Source organism: Salmo trutta, chromosome 6 (genome assembly GCF_901001165.1).
Source record: "Salmo trutta chromosome 6, fSalTru1.1, whole genome shotgun sequence".
NCBI classification, from domain to species: Eukaryota; Metazoa; Chordata; class Actinopteri; order Salmoniformes; family Salmonidae; genus Salmo; species Salmo trutta.
The window spans coordinates 49,453,946-49,474,281 of NC_042962.1; the positions used below are offsets into that span (position 1 = coordinate 49,453,946).

The 20,336-nt window shown below is 44.1% G+C and overlaps 1 protein-coding gene across 5 annotated transcripts in view; it reads left to right on the forward strand.

Moving 5' to 3' along the window:
* The window catches only part of LOC115196108 (beta-1,3-galactosyltransferase 1), a 129,722-nt gene extending 125,356 nt beyond the window's left edge, over window positions 1-4,366 (forward strand). For all 5 annotated transcript variants that reach the window (XM_029756681.1, XM_029756682.1, XM_029756683.1 and 2 more), the window contains one exon: window positions 1,920-4,366. In XM_029756681.1, coding sequence (XP_029612541.1) covers window positions 2,198-3,187 — 990 coding nt within the window. In that variant the 5' untranslated portion in view covers window positions 1,920-2,197 and the 3' untranslated portion in view covers window positions 3,188-4,366. The remainder of the gene's footprint in view (window positions 1-1,919) is intronic.
* The last annotated feature ends 15,970 nt before the right edge of the window (window positions 4,367-20,336 follow it).

The following is a 20,336-nucleotide window of genomic DNA, read 5'->3' on the forward strand; positions in this document are numbered from 1 at the left end:
TCAAGCTAATCTAAAGAAATCATGAGAGCATCTCACCATTTTGAGCATCTCACTCAAAATGACATTTGTGGGATATCCACAGGACTTTCCTTTCATCACGCAACACAGCATTCAACTATGTCAAAACTATGTTCATTCCCAAAAGACATGGACTTCAGCCCTCTGAACCTCTGAACATTTTATTTGTCAGAAAGATAATCCTTTGGATACAGGAATATAACTGTTTACCTATGTTGATGCACAGATGTGATATTGCGTTATCCAAAGGATTATCTTTGTGACAAATAAAAGGGGCGCATACTGTGGGATTAATCTTTGGTCTTGACATACAGGTAACTGCCAAAATAATGGAAACACTTGTGTAAATGAGGAATACAAAGTGTAATGAAAGCAGGTGCTTCCACAGAGGTGTGGTTCCTGAGTTATTAAGGAATTAATATCCCATCACGCTTAGGGTCATGTATAAAAATGCTGGGCAGGCCATTATTTTGGCCAATATTTGGTTACCATGGCTATGCCCCCATCCACAGGGCACAAGTGGTAACTTAATGGTTTGATAAGCATGAAAACTATGTAAACTGTGTGCCATGGCCGTCTCAGTCTCCAAATCTCAACACAATTGAACACTTATGGAAGTTTCTGGAGACAGCGTTTTCAACAAAACCCCAAATGATGGAATTTCTCATGGAAGAATGTCGCATCCCTCCGATAGAGTTCCAGACATTTGTAGAATCTATGTCAAGATGCATTGAAGCTGTTCTGGCTCGTGGTGTCCCAACGCCCTTAAAGACACTTTATGTTGGCAGTTACCTGTATATCTCCGTATGGTGGAAAACTGTTATTTTCGTCTGTTATTTTTTACACTCTCTTTCATTCCTAATACCAGTTTTTCATCAACACACACATAAAGACACACTTTTTTTTACTCCACACCACAATCAGTAGTCTCACTGCTGGTAGCAACAGGTGCCTGTTCCCTGAGTAAAACCCAGTAGAGTGCCTCTCACTTCTTGTTACTGTAATGATGGAAAAATGTACTCTTCACTTTGATCCAGACCAATGCTGTTGCTGTCTGTGATGGAAACACTCACTGGGCATGGTGGGCTTTTATCAGAGCCGACTTTCTTTAATCATGTCTTTCATCATCGAAGCGAAACAATGGTTATTTTGTGATTCATTTTTCCGCCTTCACAAAGCCACTATTATGATAAACCATTCTAAAAAAGCAGTGTGTGTGCATACTTATATGCCCATGAAAGTGCCATACAATTCCTAATAATGGCACTAGAGCATTGGTGCGTTATTTCTCTGGATGCTCCAGTACCTATTCCACCGAGCGAGGAAGAGCTCATTACTGAACAATATTTCCCGTCATGCCAAGATCACTGTGTCATTGAGAGAGAAAGAGGAGAGAGAGAGGCAGGGGAAGAGAGAGATATAAAGAGAGAAGGAAAGAGGGACGAAGAGCGAGAGAGACAGAGAGAGCGAAAGAGAGGATGCAGAGAATTTCCCTCGGGAGTGTTTCTTCTTGAGGAGACTTTTCAGAGAGTAATAGGGATATTGCTGATTTGACACGGCGTATGCAGCGAGGGAAGGACAAGCGGAGATAAACAGTGTTTGCAAACACAAAGTAGCCAGAACTAAAGAAGAAGAAAAAGCAGGCCATAAACATACCGCCAGAGGACGGCTTGGAGAAGTATACACGCACCTAAAGCTATGGAGATCGTCTCACATGTTGAGTTATCTGTTATCTGTGATTATAGGAAACAAACAAAGAGGATCTTTCTGTATGTTTTTCTAAGATCATACTAACCCTCCTCATAATTCCACCCAAGTGAATACTCTAATTTTGCCAATGAGTTCTGAAGCATTCTTGTTAAGGCTTGACTAATTTGTTTTTTTTATCTGTTTCTGTCCAGAATCAAGTGCTGGCGAGAAGAATGCAAGGGAACACCCCTGGGACCTCTAATGGAATGGAATAGTACAATGGCTGCATTGAGGAAAAACGACAACCCCCCTTTTCAACCAGAATCCCACCACTAGGCTGTATTAAAGCAGTCGAGGGTATTGAATTAATGTCAAGCATCTCGTGGAGGCAGCATCATGCTGCACCGCTGGAAGTAGCTGGAGGACCACCCATGGAGATTCCACCTTCTCGACGTTCTCAATGCTCCTAACACGCGCCAAGTAAACAGAAATGCCTTCAAAGGTCAGCTGCTTATACTTGTTGACGGTCATTTGCTGGGCTAGCGCTCTCTGGTACCTGAGTCTGTCCCGTCCCTCCACCTCCTACGTGGGCCAGCTGTCCATCCCCATCCGCCAGAAGACCAAGCTCACCAAGAACGTGACCTTCAGCAATATACGGACTCGGCCGCTCAACCCGCACGCCTTCGACTTTGTCATCAACGAGCCCAAGAAATGTGAGACGGAGGCACCTTTCTTAGTCATCCTGATCAGCACCACTCACAAGGAGTTTGACGCACGTCAAGCGATTCGAGAGACGTGGGGCGACGAGAGCACGTTCGGCGATGGCGTTCGCGTCCTCACACTCTTCCTGCTTGGGAGGAACACGGATCCGGTGCTCAACCAGATGGTGGAACAGGAGAGCCAGATCTTCCACGATGTCGTAGTGGAGGACTTCATAGACTCCTACCACAACCTCACCCTCAAGACCCTGATGGGCATGCGCTGGGTGGCCACTTTCTGCCCCAAGGCACAGTACGTCCTCAAGACGGACTCGGATATCTACGTTAACATGGAGAACCTGGTCTACAACCTCCTCAAGCCCGCCACCAAGCCGCGGAGACGTTACTTCACGGGCTACGTCATCAACGGAGGTCCGATCAGAGACATGCGCAGTAAGTGGTACATGCCCAGAGACCTTTACCCTGAGACTAAGTACCCGCCTTTCTGTTCGGGCACTGGGTACGTGTTCTCGGCGGATGTGGCCGAGCTCATCTACAAGACGTCCCTGCACACCAGACTGCTCCACCTGGAGGATGTATACGTGGGGCTGTGCCTTCGCAAGCTGGGCATCCACCCCTTCCAGAACAGCGGCTTCAACCACTGGAAGATGGCCTACAGTCTGTGCCGCTACAGACGGGTCGTAACGGTCCACCAGATCTCCCCGGAGGAGATGCACCGCATCTGGAATGACATGACCAGCAAGAAACACCTCAAGTGTTAATCAGCTACCTACAGTTAGTGCCAATATGAGGAGGTCCTGAATTCTTCATCTTCTTCTTCTCCTCCTTCTTCTTCTTCTTCTTTATTCCTTATTCTCTTCCTCCTCCTCTGCCCCTTCCACCTCTTCCTATCTCTGCTTTTCTTTGTCACTGTACAGCACATGACCCTAAGGGAACAGTACTGTAACAATAACCATCTGGCCGTTTGCATAGTCCAAGAGACGCTTCGCCAAAAGCCCCTTTATCAGACCAAGGTTACTCAACCCTTAGCTATTGATGAGTTTAAAGGCCACAGTTTAGAAAATAAAATAATTCTGTATATTTTCTTAAATATATTTGATTAAAAAAATCCGCTCTATGAAAATCAAATAATGTCCCACAATGCAACAGTATGCCATTTGCACCATATGTTGTTTATTAGATGAAATCACTAAAACGCAGAGGTAGAAGCTTAGCAGCGGGACAGAATGGCTCAGATGCTATTAGGCTAATCTATGTAGGCAACGCTGCTAATTTCCAGAAAAACTGGCCCTATTACTGAAGTAGCAGGGATGATAAGAAACACCAAGATATACAACCTATGTAAATGTTCTGCTGTCAGTTAGGTTGATAATGAATGTCCACTCTTCATTTCCAGTCTTTGTATATTTAATAAAGATGTATTTGTGGGATGTACTGTTTTGGTACTGCAACAGATGTTGTCATAGTGAAAAGACCATGATAAGTTCACAATGTAACAACGTGCTGTAGACATAGATTGAGTGTTCATTGGAATGATCTAAGATTGTTAGAACAGGAGACTAACAGTTCAATGGACCTACTGTGGGACATGACGGACATACTTGCCTCTGCAATTGGGTTGTAATATATTGTTTTAAAGATCAAACATATTTTCTTACTATGGATCTGGAGTCCTTTGTATTGTACTATGTAGAGAAAGACTTCATTTCTTGAACACCAGTATTTCTTATGGGACAGTACAAATGGCGATGTAACGATATTAACCACATGCATTCCCGGGTGAATGTTATTCTATCTGTATGTGATGTGCAATTATTTTTCCGCTCTTTAAGCCGTGCTGTGACGAGATAGACTGCAAAGTGTTATATTTTCTATTACTTGAACCAGAGGGACGACACAACCAATGGCTGCATTACATTAAAAACGTATTTCATTTTAGAGTGTATTCCTTTTTTCCACGTATTTGGGATTTTAAAAATGCTGTAATGTATTATGTGTGATCATAATAAGAGGACAGTTTACAATAGTGTTTAATTATTCAATGGGTTTTTATTTCAATACATGCAGTAGACTGCCAAATACCTATTTATACCTGAATGAATGACTTCAGCTTTACCCAAGTCCCTCTCTGTAGTTGCAGTGCATCCGGTAATGAATTGTAAACATGTTCGGCGCTCATTAAGATTGCCTATCAACACAACTCTCTGTGTAAAGCTGTCAACACGTCATGAACAACTACTCAGAGAAACGCCGTCATGCTGTGACTCTGAACTACTCGACTGAATGCTCAAGATTTACATTTGCTCATCTGTAGAGGTGTGTGTGTGTTTTGATTTTTCAATTAGGGTCCCCATTAGCCAACGCCAATGGCGACAGCTAGTCGTACTTGGGTCCAACACATACAGTACAGACATTTAAAAATATGAACATGTGTGTGTATTTATCAGTAACATATACATGTCAGTACATACAGTACACACAAAAAGTAGGTCACATGGGGGAGCTGTGTGTGTGTGTGTGTGTGTGTGTGTGTGTGTGTGTGTGTGTGTGTGTGTGTGTGTGTGTGTGTGTGTGTGTGTGTGTGTGTGTGTGTGTGTGTGTGTGTGTGCGAGTGTGTGTGTGTGTGTGTGTGTGTGTGTGTGTGTGTGTGTGTGTGTGTGTGTGCGATGTAAGAATAGAGTTCCAGTAATTGGTTCTTCCCATCTGTGAGAGCAGGTTTGTCAGAAGCAGACAGGTGTGTGTGTGTGGCGGAGGTGAGAACCCTTTGAAACACAAGTTTACCAACATGGCTCCTGGGAGCTGCTAGGAGCCTCTGGGGAGTTAGATAGATTCTATATAGAACTAAAGGGGATTCTCAACAGGATATATGTTGAACACACGAAGACGCACTGTGGTAAAACATTTACAGTGTTCTCACAAACAATATGGACATGAAATCTTTGGGGACAGACACATCTCTATGTCCTAACCGTTTCCCTCACAATAAGAGTATTCCCAGATGCTGTTCTGGTTGAAAATCTATTTGGTTAACTTGTGATCAACTTGAAACCCCTTGAAATGTAATTGGACTTTTGATACTGTAGATAAATGGTGTTTTGATGGCTTTGCTCCATTCTAAACGCATCTACTTTACAACGTGTTCCCTTCATTCCCAGAGCTTGTTCAGTAGTATGACCATTTAGCTGACGGTTTTCTATTAAATGACTCACAGGTGATACATTCACTATATGACTCATTCTGTGTTCCTTAGATTGCGGTTATATTTGCAGTGTTGTGCAATAAACTGAACAATTGGGAATAACATACTGTGCTAATGGAAGACATGTGGGAGACATGGAGGCATCAGCCAGACAGACGGAGAAGGCAAACTGCTGTGCTGACAGATAACGGTAGTTCTGGTCTTTGAAGTGAATTCATTTGTGTGTTTATCGCAATGGGACTCTAGGCCATCGGTATAAAAAATATATCAGAAAATAAAGAGATGCAAGTTTCTTAGTAAACTTTTATCACGTTCAAAGTGCATGTAAGTAAAAAACTGAACCAGATAAAAATGAGCAACCCAAGTTAAAAATACGGTTCCAATCTGAGGGCAGCATGAACCATCTGCCGTGGTACAGATGAGGACTCATTGAAAGCAGCTGGGCACACAATCGTTTTTATTTTCGGTGACGCTATTGTATCACAGGATTCTCTCTGAATATACAATGGGATTATGGAGTGGGTGCTGTTGGTTGGTGTTGTTCAGTGGGAGGAATATGCATAGGGATTTTCTGCATCTGTTTCACAGAGGGCTTTGGTGGATCTAATAGGGAGAAGTTATCTAGGTTACTCATTGTGAACTGTTTTGTGTTGAGCCTGTGGTCTGTGTGTATGGGAGCATACACTCGAGGGGGGGGGGAGGGGGGGAGATGCTGTTGCCCTGCTTTTCTGAGCGGGTGAGTGCAGATCACTTGTTGTGAGTGTTGAGGAAAAGCCTTGAAATACAAATGATCGAAGAACGAGCCATTTTTATTCTAGTACCAATCTCCTAGGAGACAAGCTCCCCCACGCACACTGTGATGAAGCAGAAAAAATTAGCTGATTATGCGGAATTTAAAATCCAAAGTTTTTTCCACATCTGCCAATCAACAGCTATCTCCTCTGGAACTGTCTTGCAAAGCTGCGTGCCGTGCTGTATGTGAGCAGGCCTGTCGGTGCGTGCTGTATGTGAGCAGGCCTGTCGGTGCGTGCTGTATGTGACCAGGCCTGTCGGTGCGTGCTGTATGTGAGCAGGCCTGTCGATGCGTGCTGTATGTGAGCAGGCCTGTCGGTGCGTGCTGTATGTGAGCAGGCCTGTCGGTGCGTGCTGTATGTGAGCAGGCCTGTCGGTGCGTGCTGTATGTGAGCAGGCCTGTCGGTGCGTGCTGTATGTGAGCAGGCCTGTCGGTGCGTAGTGTATGTGAGCAGGCCTGTCGGTGCGTGCTGTATGTGAGCAGGCCTGTCGGTGCGTGCTGTATGTGAGCAGGCCTGTCGATGCGTAGTGTATGTGAGCAGGCCTGTCGGTGCGTGCTGTATGTGAGCAGGCCTGTCGGTGCGTGCTGTATGTGAGCAGGCCTGTCGGTGCGTGCTGTATGTGAGCAGGCCTGTCGGTGCGTGCTGTATGTGAGCAGGCCTGTCGGTGCGTGCTGTATGTGAGCAGGCCTGTCGGTGCGTGCTGTATGTGAGCAGGCCTGTCGGTGCGTGCTGTATGTGAGCAGGCCTGTCGGTGCGTGCTGTATGTGAGCAGGCCTGTCGGTGCGTGCCTGAAGGCCTATGGGTAAATACCCCAACTCAATCCTCAGTGCCGAGTAGTTCCAAACATCTATTGACACGGTCTTGTACTCTGGAGAGGGTACACTGTATTTGGCAGTTGGTGACATTTTCTTATTACTTAGAACTGACTTAACGGTCAGGATTTGATGCAGTGCCGCAATGATCCTCTCACATGTTATTAATCATTGTCACAGTTGCTGGATTTTGAAAGTGATAAATATGCATGAAACAAAAGGCGATTTGTTTGGATCGGAAGGTTTTGGGATAGTGTTTGCATTGCCCCCCTGCTAATCCGATCAATCGGAATACTTCCAACAGAGGGCAAGCAGAGAGACAAGCTGGGTTTGTGTTCTTGTGTCAGCTATCTTTTACTCCATTGAACCACAACGATAATATCATGCCTGTCACTGCAATTTTTAGGGAAGGGATTTTGTCTGCCTCGTTTTTCAAACAACACTTTATATTTGCCCCAAGACGATTTGTGAAGGCAGTACTGGCTTGTGAAGGCAGGCGTTTGAATATATCACATTAAATCACATGCAGACATTGCCTCAGACATGTCTTATATTTGTAAGACATCCTGTTGACATGTAATCCCTAAAGCTAATCCAATACGCCGTTCATGGAGACCCTGACTGCTTTGAACATTCAGTAGTCCAATAGTCCAATAGTTAGAGGATAAAAACGTAATATTCCTGGCTCACTAAAGACGCGTCGTCTAAGCACACAATCAACTCTGACTCATACTGAGTCAACTCTGACTCATACTGAGTCAACTCTGACTCATACCGGATCAACTCTGACTCACACTGAATCAACTCCGACTCATACTGCTCATACTGCACAGTTGACATTCATTCCCTCTCTTTCTGTTCTCTACGCCACAAGCCTGTCTGCATCTAAAAAAAACTGCTTTCGCTATCTCTGTCTCTTTCGCTATCTTTGTCTCTATCGCTCTCTGTCCCTCTATCCATTTAGTTGAACAACCTCACATTCACTTTCCTACAAGTGATTAGATTACAATCTTAAAGATGGCTCTGTATGCATCACATCCTTTATTGCCACTTCAACGACTTCAACTATTTGCGTAATAGTGTTCACCCCATTTCATTTCGTCCAAGACCGAGACGCCATTTGCAAACCACCAACCAGCAAAATAAAAAACATGACATTAATATTGAATTCTTCCTTAAGAGACAGCCCTTGCCATGGTGGATAGACAGGATTCAGCCCAATGTGAATTATGCTCTGTCATACATAACAGATGGATGGGATTTAAATGGGCCGCATACATCAGCCAGAGACTAGGAGGAGCGCAGTGAGACTCTGACAGATAATTGTGACACCCAAGGAAACGGAGGAATGCTCCTGTGATAAATTAACTCTTTAAAGTGCAGAATGAACCCACTCTGTTAGATGTGATGGAGATGGGCTGTGAGCTAGGCCTATTCCACCTTCCTCCGACTCCGACTCCGTTCTTTTCAATGCATTGGAAAGTAGCTGACTCGTATTTATGGTTGGCGCCTCCCACCGCCTCAGACGAGGCAGCCCTGCTTTATTTGATTGTGCGAGGCGAGGCGGTCGTACTCATGGAGGTGACGACCATAAATACCTGATGGGATTCATAAAGAGGGTGATTCAGACCACCGCTGACGCTAAATAGACCAGGTACCACACTGAAGCACACCGTGTCAAGGCAATTCCATTACAGAAACCATCCTAAAGACAGCAGCACTCCATTGCTTAACATTACAGTCGCATGCCGTTAGACCCCAGAACATCTCTTGTGACAGAAACAGAGTAGGTTACTTATGTCACAAGGAAGGTATTATGTTTTGGATGCCTCCCATGTCTCCTCTGACTCCTTCCCCCAAACCACAAAGAAGATATTGAGAAATACCCGACCTGAAGTCCCTTTGAAATAATAGATATTCTATAAGGTAAGCCTGCTGCTTGCAACATCAAATATTGTCCCGTGGTGAATCACAGTGTTTATGTGGTGTTGTCTCAGTGGGACTGATAGGGGTCAAGGCTGTGTTCCTCTGTTCTCCCGACCATGACAGACTCAGCAGTGTTCACAGCAGCGTACCTAACCCATCCGGACAGCTAGGAGGGTTCCTCTAGTGTACACTAGCCCAGCCTAGAGACTCAGCCCTGGGATAGCTCTGGGCAGCCCTAGCTTTATGAATCGTACAGTATACAACATCTGGGTGTTAAACTGCAGTCACGCGTCGGATCACAATCGTATCCCGCTGGTTGTCTGGGCTAGTTGGGAGGTAATCGCATTCAAAAAAGGATTCATCGTTCATCACAATTCTTTTTTAACGTCCAGCGATGTTGTTATTGTTGTCGGAAGGAGATCGTAATTGATAAGCTTTCAACGAACTTTGCTGTTGCTTCTGATACATTTCTGCTGACACTAATGATCTCAGTAGTAATTGTAAATATTTCATCAGGAAGCGAATGAATTGATGAATGACTCAACGTGTTGACAGAGGCTTTGATTTAGGATGTTGGATATAAGACTGACAGGATTCGTTCAGAACACAGAGTGCTTTAGAGTAGGAGTTCAGCAGAACTTGTATGATGTTGACGTCTCACTATCGCCTCAGGCTAGTCTCAATATGCAAGAGACATGACAAGAAGGGCTTAAAAATACCTATCATCATGATCAATCGCTGCATTAAAATCAATCTCCTCCTCCTCTCAAACTGCTCTTTCCATAAGCCTCATCGATACAATGTCACCAAGCCTGATCTTTCAGATGTTCTTTTAGATTGGTGTCTTTCAAGTTTTGAACTTTTATCTACAGAGTTCTTAAATGCCATTAATAATAATTAAAACCCAGTTAAGTGGTCGGGCGCTGCGGTAAAAGAAAGATAAAAGTGGAAATTGAATTTCTCAGATGATCATTAACAGAGGCCTGTGTTGAGCAGACGAGATGCGGGGAGCTGAGGAGGAGAATTAGGTGGCTCATTTGGGAGGCAATTAATCTCTATTCAAATCTCTTCCATCTCCATCCTCTCCACTTCACTCTCTTATTCACCTGACCTACATCCCAGGATGCAATGCTGGCAATCCAGCAGCAAACACGTCTTAGTACTGAGCAGGGCAATGGAGCTCTGTAGGAAAGAGGGAGAAGACGGAGGAAGGAAGGGATGAAGGGAGGGAGGATTATATCAAACACTCTTTTCTATCTCACTTTTGTCATGTAAGGAGTGCATCTCAGAGAGTCAGTGTGTTTTAGCTTTAAGACTCTGAGGTGACAGGCACTAGATGGATCTCTCTCCCTCTCTCTCCCTCTCTCTCTCTCCCTCTCTCTCTCTTTCTCTCTCCCTTTCTCTCCCTCTCTCTCACTCACTTTTTGGTGATGCTGCGGTTGTCACTTTCCCAGTTGCTGTGGGGCCACAGGAGGGTAATCTGATAACCCAGGGCTTGAACTCAGTGTGACAATCTGTTTTCTCTCTCTCTCTCTTCGTTTTCCTCATCCCTTTCTCTCTCCAGTTTCCAAAATGTTTCCTATAACGCTCCCTCCATCGTCCACACAGAGAGAGAAATCCCCAGCAGATGCCTGTGAAGCTGTTGACAGATTGCATCACAGAGGACGGGACAAGACTTTGTGTGTGTCGGCTTCAGACGGCCAGAAACAGCTTGGAAAACATCGCAGGGCTATTTCTGGAGAAGCTATGCACGGGAGATCAGGCATTTCTGTCAGCAGAGATTTCCATTGAGTTTCAATGAAGAATTGAATTCATTGTTTTTTTTTATACAACAGCCCTCCTAAACCAATCTCTGGAGAGTGCTTTAAGGAAGTGCCGGTCTGAAACGTCTTCACACTTTTGGCCCCTTATCAAATCATCACAGCAGTGCTGCTTATAGTCCTAATAATATTATAAACCTCTGCGCAGCATCCTCATAGCATGTCAATTATGCTTCCTACTCCCTACACAAGAGTTCCTATTTCCTATTCCCTACCTCCTTGTCTTTGTTCCTATACTTCCTCTAGGCCACCATAGTTGTTTTCTCATCCTACTGGGAAAGATGCCCTGAGAGACAACAGTTTCATCTCATCCGCAAATAGAAACTAATAAAGCGAATCCAATCAATATCTATTAGATGTGGCACTTACTTCGCCTGCGATACTTTGTGGCTTTGTGGGGATGAAAAGATAACGCCGATTCCAAGGTAAATCAATCAGCCCGAATCGTGCCGTCAATTTCAATTGGATTAAATGTGCCCCCTTTGAGACAAATGCATTTGTTTCTTTCCTTCCCTATCAAGTGATAATGACGGCGTGGGATTAATTGAAAAAGAAACCAAATCTCCATGTGACACAGTTGAAAAAGAGGATTTATTTATATATTTATTTACCTCACCTTTTTGATTTCACGTGTTTGGAAGGGCTGGTGACTCAGCTGTGTATTTACCTGTGTAGGAAAGGGAGGTACGCAGCAACAGCGAGTGGACGAGGGATGTACTGACTGACAGAGAAATATTCCCCCCTCAACTTTCTAAACTTTATCATCCCTATTTATGTCTCTTTTCCCTTATATAGATACATGTAAGCCCTGATCTGTGAACAGTATTTGTCTTTATCTGATCACTGGGATTATCAGTTCCAAGCTCAACTGACTGCAGTCTAACGTCTGCAGATCAGCTCTCAGATCAGCATGCTCATAATGTCACAGTGTAGTTCCAGCTTCATGGGATGTTTCAGCTAAACGCATACAACTGTCCAAAAGATTAATAGCTGGCCGTGTCATTTTTCATTTCAAGGGGATTTGGCTCAAGGTTATGATGTTTCTTCAACTTAAGAGGAAAGAAAATATGTGTATGTGCGTGTTTGTGTGTGTGTGTGAGAGTGAGAGAGAGAGAGAGAGAGAGAGAGAAGGCAGGTGTTTTATATGCAGACAGGAATGTGGCTGTGAGGACAGAAAGAAGCATGAGAGAAAGAAAAATAGCTGGCACCATCTGTTCATCAGTCTCCTGTCCAAAACCCAAAAGCTACAAGGGTATTTCAGAGAGAGAGCGAGAGGGGGGTAGGATGAATGGAAGTGTTTGGAGTGTCACACTGACAGTGATGGATCTTTGGTCTAGAGCTTCATGCTCCTCGGTGTCCACATCAACATCAAGGACTTAACATGGTCCTCTCACACCCCTCCCCCTCGGGAGGATGAAAATATTTGGCATGGCCCCTCAGATCCTCAGAAAGTTCTACAGCTTCACATTCGAGAGCATATTGACTAGCTGCATCACCGCTTGGTATGGTAACTGCACCGCAGTCGATCGCAAGGCGCTACAGAGGGTGGTGCGGATGGCCCAGTACATCACTGGAGCTGAGCTCCCTGCCATACCAGACCTCTATACCAGGCGGTGTCAGAGGAAGGCCCAGGAAAATTGTGAGAGACCCCAGCCACCCAAGCCATAGACTGTTCTCTCTGCTACCACACAGCAAGCGGTACCGGAGCACCATGTCTTGAATCAAAAGGCTCCTGAACAGCTTCTACCCCCAAGCCATACATTTTATTTTACCTTTACTTAAGTAGGCATGTCAGTTAAGAACAAATTCTTATTTACAATGATGGCCTACACCGGCCAAACCCGGACGACGCTGGGCCGATTATGCGTCGCCCTATGGGACTCCCAATCATGGCCAGTTGTGATACAGCCTGGATTCGAACTAGGGTGTCTGTAGTGATGCCTCTAGCACTGAAATGCAGCTGCACCCCTCGGAAGGCCATAAGATCGCTGAACAGTTAATCAAATGGCTACCCGGACTATTGAATTTTCCCTTTTTTTCCACTGACACTCTTTTACTGATTCTATGCACTCTCACTGGACTCTACCCACACACTCCCACATGCTTACACAGACAATCCAACACACACTACATACGCTCACAAAAAACACACACTTTCCACATACACTGCTGCTACTCTGTTTATTATCTATCCTGATTTCCCCTACCTACATGTGTCATGACTCAGGAGAAGACCCAGATGCAGGCAGTTCGAAGTAACAAAAGTTTATTACAAAAACAGGGTCAGGCAAACGACAGGTCAGAGGTCAGTAATCCAGAGCAGAGTCTTAAAGGAACAGAATGGCAGGCAGGCTCAGGGCAGGCAGAGGTCAGAAATCCAGGGCAGTGTTACAAGGTACAGAACGGCAGGCAGGCTCAGGGCAGGCAGAATGGTCAAAACCGGGAAAAGTTAAAAAAAAAAAATTGAAGACTAGAGGGGGGCGACAGGAGACCGGGAAATCCGCTGGTAGGCTTGACAAGACAAACTGGCAACAGACAAACAGAGAACACAGGTATAAATACACTGGGGATAATGGGGAAGATGGACGACACCTGGAGGGGAGTGGAGACAAGCACAAAGACAGGTGAAACATATCAGGGTGTGACAACATGTACATATTACCTAAACTACCCCTGCACATCGACTCGGTACCCCTTGTAGATATCGGTACCCCTTGTAGACTCGGTACCCCTTGTTGTTTATCGTGTTAGTATTTCATATTAGCACATTTTTTTACTCTTTTTAACTCTGCATTGTTGGGAAAGGTCTCACAAGTAAGCAGTAAAGTCTACACCTGTTGTATTTGGAGCTTGTGACAAATAAAATTAGATTTGATTAGATTTGATTTAAGTTAGAGGAGCTAAAGTAAAAGTGCAATATCAAAAAGATCAGTTTGGACAAACACAAGGTCAGTGATTACATAACTTTGGGTGTTAGTCATCTACCCTTTCCTTTCCAATCCATTTAATTTGGGGGAAGCTACCCATCCCGGTTTCTCTGCTGGGGAAGATAATGGGAAAATGTAATTAAGGCAGTTGGCGGTGGGCTCTTGTCACAGGGGGATTGTGGGGGATATGGCTTCTGTGGGCTGATGGGGAGATAATCTGGGATAGGATAATGGCCGACGGGAGAATAGCACTGAGGCTCTTTATGGCAGTAATAATCAGTACCTCGACTGGCACTGCAAGGTGAGACACACACAAGCATGCACACAAACAAACACATGCAGGGGCGGACACACACACACACACACACACCTGCATGCTAACACCACACACAAACACACACAGGGCTGAATGATATCAGTGTCAGCTGAAAGGCTCCCTCCTGGAGTTGTATTGACTCAAAACACTTAGAGGGTCTCTACACTTACCCAATCATGACAAATCACTGTTCCCAATGCCTGGCTGTCACACCTGAGGGGACTGTAATGATAGCTCAGAGCAAGGAAGGAAAGAGCCCATTCTGCAACTCATAATGGAATCATTGGACCTATCATGTGTTCTGCTTTATCTTATTGCTCCTCCTTTGTGTTGCTTTGTGTTGCTGTACTACTTTATTTCATTGCACTGTATGTCTCAAGTGCTGCGATTGGTGGATGCTTGTGTTGCGCGGTTATTTCAGCCTGCTAATTTGAATGCTTGTATTGTTGCTCTGGGTGATGAATGTCTGCTTAGTAACTAAGATGTAATGTGCATGTCGATGTAATGTACTTCAGTAGGCTTCATCTTGTTGTTTCTATTGGAATGTATCAGGATAAAGGTGAGACCCAGACCGTGTCGAAGTAACAATGTTTATTACAGCAACAGGGACAAAGGTACAGGACGGCAGGCAGGCTCAGGGTCAGGTCAGGCAGAGGTCGATAATCCAGAGACGGGGCAAAGGTACAGGACGGCAGGCAGGCAGAGTGGTCAGGTGGGCAGGCTCAGGGTCAGCACAGGCAAGGGTCTTTCTTTCCTGTTGCGGTCCTCATGAGAGCCAGTTTCATCATAACCCTTGATGGGTTTTGCGACTGCACTTGAAGAAGCTTTCAAAGTTCTTGAAATATTCCGAATTGACTGACCTTCATGTCTTAAAGTAATGATGGACTGTTGTTTCTCTTTGCTTATTTGAGCTGTTTTTGCCACAATATGGACTTGGTCTTTTGCCAAATAGGGCTATCTTCTGTATACCCCCCCCCCCCCTACCTTGTCACAACACAACTGATTGGCTCAAATGCATTAAGAAGGAAAGAAATTCCACAAATTAACTTTTAACAAGGCACACGTTGTTAATTGAAATTACTTCCAGGTGACTACCTCATGAAGGTGGTTGAGAGAATGCCAAGAGTGTGGAAAGCTGTCTTCAAGGAAAGGGTGGCTACTTTGAAGAATCTCAAATATAAAATACATATTGATTTGTTTAACACTTTTTTTGGTTACTACATGATTCCATATGTGTTATTTCATAGTTTTGATGTCTTCACTATTATTCTACAATAGAGAAAATAGTCAAAATAATGAAAAACCCTGGATTGAGTTGGTGTCCAAACTTTTTATTATTTCAATTCATAGGATTCATACAATACATTTACAGATATTTTTTTCAATCCCCCCCACCCCCCACCGGCAATCTGATAGCATGTAAAATAAATCATGAGAGAAAAACAAATAAATTAATATTACATAGTAAATCCGCTGAAATAGTGACAAGTTATTGATACACATTCATGGATATAAAGGCCCGTTGGTTAAGAGTTCAGAAATGTCCGCTGCTGCTTTTTTCCATGTGTCCAGCTTGGCCCTGTGGATCCTGGCCGTGGAGAGCTCCATAAGTACAATTTCCTTAAATGTGAGCGGCCATTGTTGCAATGGAAACTGATGAGGTGGAATCCACCTTTGTACAATCGTTTTCTTAGCAGCTGTGGTTCCTGCCAACGACACTCTCCGTAAGTGCTCTGACAAGTGCCAATCAGAGTCAACATAAAGCAACTTCACTATTGGATCTAATGGCAGTATTTTATCTTTAAGTACAGAGATGACATCGTTGACTTTCCCCCGGGCATTTCCTCAGCACATGCTGAAAAGTACCAAGATCCCCTGTGGTGCAGAACTCACATAAAGGCGATGGACTAATACCCATGTGATGTCTTTTTTTTAGGTGTTAGATCGGTTCTATGGCAAAAAAAAGATATTCATGAATTGGTGATTGGGGTTTCTAGATGATCCAAATATATTTTGCATGATCCAAATATATTTCAGCAAGAGTCAAGTAATTTTCCCATACAGTGGATAGAGTTAATGGTTTTTGTGCTGCTAGAATCAATATTAGACACAACCCCTTTTGATGGGCGCCTGTCCGTTAGAAGTTTGACCAATGGGTGTGCTGCTAATTCTGCTCCCCAGGGGACCCCATAGGCTGCCATGGATAGGCGGAGTTGAAGGTAAAGACAAAATGATGAACCTGGGACATTAAAACACTGGCGGATTTCCTGGAAACTGAGGAGTCCATTCACATTGAATGTGTCTTTGAATGTATAAATACCCTTCGTAGACCAAGAATCTGATGTAAATGGTTTCTTACACGCTAAGAATTCTTTATTACGCCATATTGGAGAGTATGAATGCCATTTAAGATTAGATCTAATTTGCTTCTCTGTAGCTTTCCACACATTTACTGAGTATGCTATAATGCTTTCCACCTGGCTACTCCTACATCTCAGCACCCCCTGCAGCAACTTGCCCAACCCCCCCCACCCTGCTTCTCCTTCACCCAAATCCAGACAGCTGATGTTCTGAAAGAGCAGCAAAATATGGATCCCTACAAATCAGCTGGGCTAGACAATCTGAACCCTTTCTTTCTAAAATTATCCGCCAAAATTGTTGCAACCCCTATTACTAGCCTATTCAACTTCTCTTTTGTATTGTCTGAGATCCCCAAAGATTGGAAAGCTGCCGCGGTCATCCCCCTCTTCAAAGGGGGAGACACTCTAGACCCAAACTGTTATAGACCTATATCCATCCTGCCCTGCCTTTCTAAAATCTTCAAAAGCCAAGTTAATAAACAGATCACCGACCATTTCGAATCCCACCGTACCTTCTCCTCTATGGAATCTGCTTTCAGAGCTGGTCATGGGTGCACCTCAGCAACGCTCTAGGTCCTAAACGATATCATAACCACCATCGATAAAAGACAGTACTGTGTAGCCGTCTTCATCAACCTGGTCAAGGCTTTCGACTCTGTCAATCACGGCATTCTTATCAGCAGACTCAATAGCCTTGTCTTCTCAAATGACTGCCTCGCCTGGTTCACTAACTACTTCTCAGATAGAGTTCAGTGTGTCAAATTTTCTTACCTGGGTAGACTCGTTTCACTGCCAAATATACTATTAAACCATCTAGTGTTCAGCAAAATAACACAATGTCAAATACAGGTAGCCTAGACAAATAATTAACATCCAATCACATTAACCGTTACTCTCTCGCGGGAAACCTTCACTCTTGCGCAGACATTAAGAAACAAATCATGACCATTTGAAAAATAAGACAGAAGTTTTGAGCGAGAATAAAGACAACTTTCGAGTAGTAAGACATGTATTAAAGCAACAGATACCATTAATAAGAAGGGGCTAGATGTGTCTTATATGATGAGCTACCGAGTGGCTAGGACAGGCAATCCCCATACTATTGTGAAGGACTTAATATGGCTGAGGGACAAGGCCCCAAAAAAGAGACAATGCCTTCATCAAACACTTTCACAACGCATCAGTGACACGGCATGAGATGGTTTGAAACAATTACTGCTTCGCAAACAAGCCAGTGAATTATATGCGTTACAGCTGGATGAGTCAGACGCTGCGGGCCTGGCACAGCTCCTGGTATATGTCCGCTACGTTTATGGGGGGGTCAATTAAGGAAGACATCCTCTTCTGCAAACCAGGACAACATGAGAGGATATTTTGAAAGTACTGGACAGCTTTGTGACAAATGGACTGGTGGTCCAGATGTGTTGGTATCTTTATTGATGGCGCAAACGCCATGACAGGGAAACATAGTACAGTGGTATTGCACGTGCAAGCAGTTGCTCCCGACACCACTTGGGCACACTGCAGTATCCACCGTGAGGCTCTTGCTGCCAAGGGAATGCCTGACAGCTTGAAAGACGTTTTGGACACTACAGTGAAAATGGTTAACTTTGATAAAGCAAAGCCCCTGAACTCTTGTGTATTTTCTGCACTATGCAATGATATGGGCAGCGACCATGTAACGCTTTTACAACATATGCTGGTTATCAAGGGGAAAGTATTGACGTTTTTTAAATTGAGAGATGAGCTTTAAGTTCTCTTTATTGACCATAATTTTCACTTGTCTGATCGGTTGCATGATGCCGAGTTTCTCACACTACTGGCCCATTTGGGTGATGTTTCTCGCCTGAATGATCTGAATCTAGGATTACAGGGACTCTGTGCAACTATAGTCAATGTGTGGGACAAAATTGAGACTGATTAAGAAGTTGGAGCTCTTTTCTATCTGCAATAACAAGGACAACAGGTCTTTCCATCATTGTATGATTTTTTGTGTGCAAATGAACTCAAGCTTACGGACAATGTCAAATAGCGAAGCACCTGAGTGAGTTGGGGGCGCAATTACATAGGTAATTTCCCGAAACGGACGACACAACTGGATTCGTAATCCCTTTCATGCCCTGCCTCCACTTACAGCCTGGAATCGAACCAGAGTCTAGTGATGCCTCTAGCACTGAGATGCAGTGCCGTAGACCGCTGCGCCACTTGGTGAAGTTCTTTTTTTTTTATACATTTGCAAAAATTTCTAAAAAGCTGTTTCCATTTTAGAATAAGGCTGTAACTTAATAAAAGGTGGAAAAGGTCAAGGGGTCTGAATACTTTCCGAACACACTGTGTTTAAATTTGTTTTGAAAACTTGGGGTGCCAAATAAAACCACCCACGGGCCACAATTTGGGGAACCCTGCCATGTTGGCTGGGAAAAAATAAAGGAGAAAAAAAAGTGACACAGGAATTGAAAGTGTAGTATTTATATTTATTGGAAATGACAAAATAGTTTATTCCGCATAGGGTCAAGTCTTCATTCTGTTGGAGGAAACAGTCAGTCAATATCTGATTGTTTTGTGAATTAGGAGTGTAACATTAGTAAATGTTAAGGGTTCTTTAATCTTTTTTTAAGACTATGGTCATTGTAGTTAAGGTTTGTGAATAGGAGTGTAGTGAGTGCAATGTTAGTGACTAATGTGACTGGAAGCATACCTGTGATGAAACAGAGCTTAACAAATTTTACATCACTGTACACTTCTGGCCAAAAGTTGAGAATGGAAATGTATATTTGTGTCAAAGTTTGCCGCGTCAGTGTCTTTAGATTTTGTCAGATGTTCCTATGGAATACTGAAGTACAATTACATGAAGTTGATGCAGAGTCAATATTTGCAGTGTTGACCCTTCTTTTTAAAGACCTCTGCAATCCGCCCTGGCATGCTGTCAATTAACATCTGGGCCGCATTCTGACTGATGGCAGCCCATTCTTGCATAATCAATGCTTGGAGTTTGTCAGAATTTGTGGGTTTTTGTTTGTCCACCCACCTCTTGATGATTGACCACAAGTTCTCAATGGGATTAAGGTCTGGGGAGTTCTGTCCATGGACCCAAAATATCAATGTTTTGTTCCGAGCCACTTAGTTATCACTTTTGCTTATGGCAAGGTGCTCCATCATGCTGGAAAAGGCATTGTTTGTCACCAAACTGTTCCTGGATGGTTGGGAGAAGTTGCTCTCGGAAGATGTGTTGGTACCATTCTTTATTCATGGCTGTGTTCTTAGGCAAAATTGTGAGTGAGCCCACTCCCTTGGCCGAGAAGCAACCCCACATATGAATGGTCTCAGGATGCTTTACTGTTGGCATGACACAGGACTGATGGTAGCGTTCACCTTGTCTTCTCCGGACAAGCTTTTTTCCGGATACCCCAAACAATCGGAAAGGGGATTCAGAGAAAATGACTTTACCCCAGTCCTCAGCAGTCCAATCTCTGTACCTTTTGCAGAATATCAGTCCATCCCTGATGTTTTTCCTGTAGAGAAGTGGCTTCTTTGCTGCCCTTCTTGACACCAGGCCATCCTCCAAAAGTCTTCGCCTCACTGTGCGTGCAGATGCACTCACACCTGCCTGCTGCCATTCCTGAGTAAGCTCTGTACTGGTGGTGCCCCGATCCCACAACTGAATCAACTTTAGGAGATGGTCCTGGCGCTTGCTGGACTTTCTTGGGCGCCCTGAAGCCTTCTTCACAACAATTGAACCGCTCCCCTTGAAGTTCT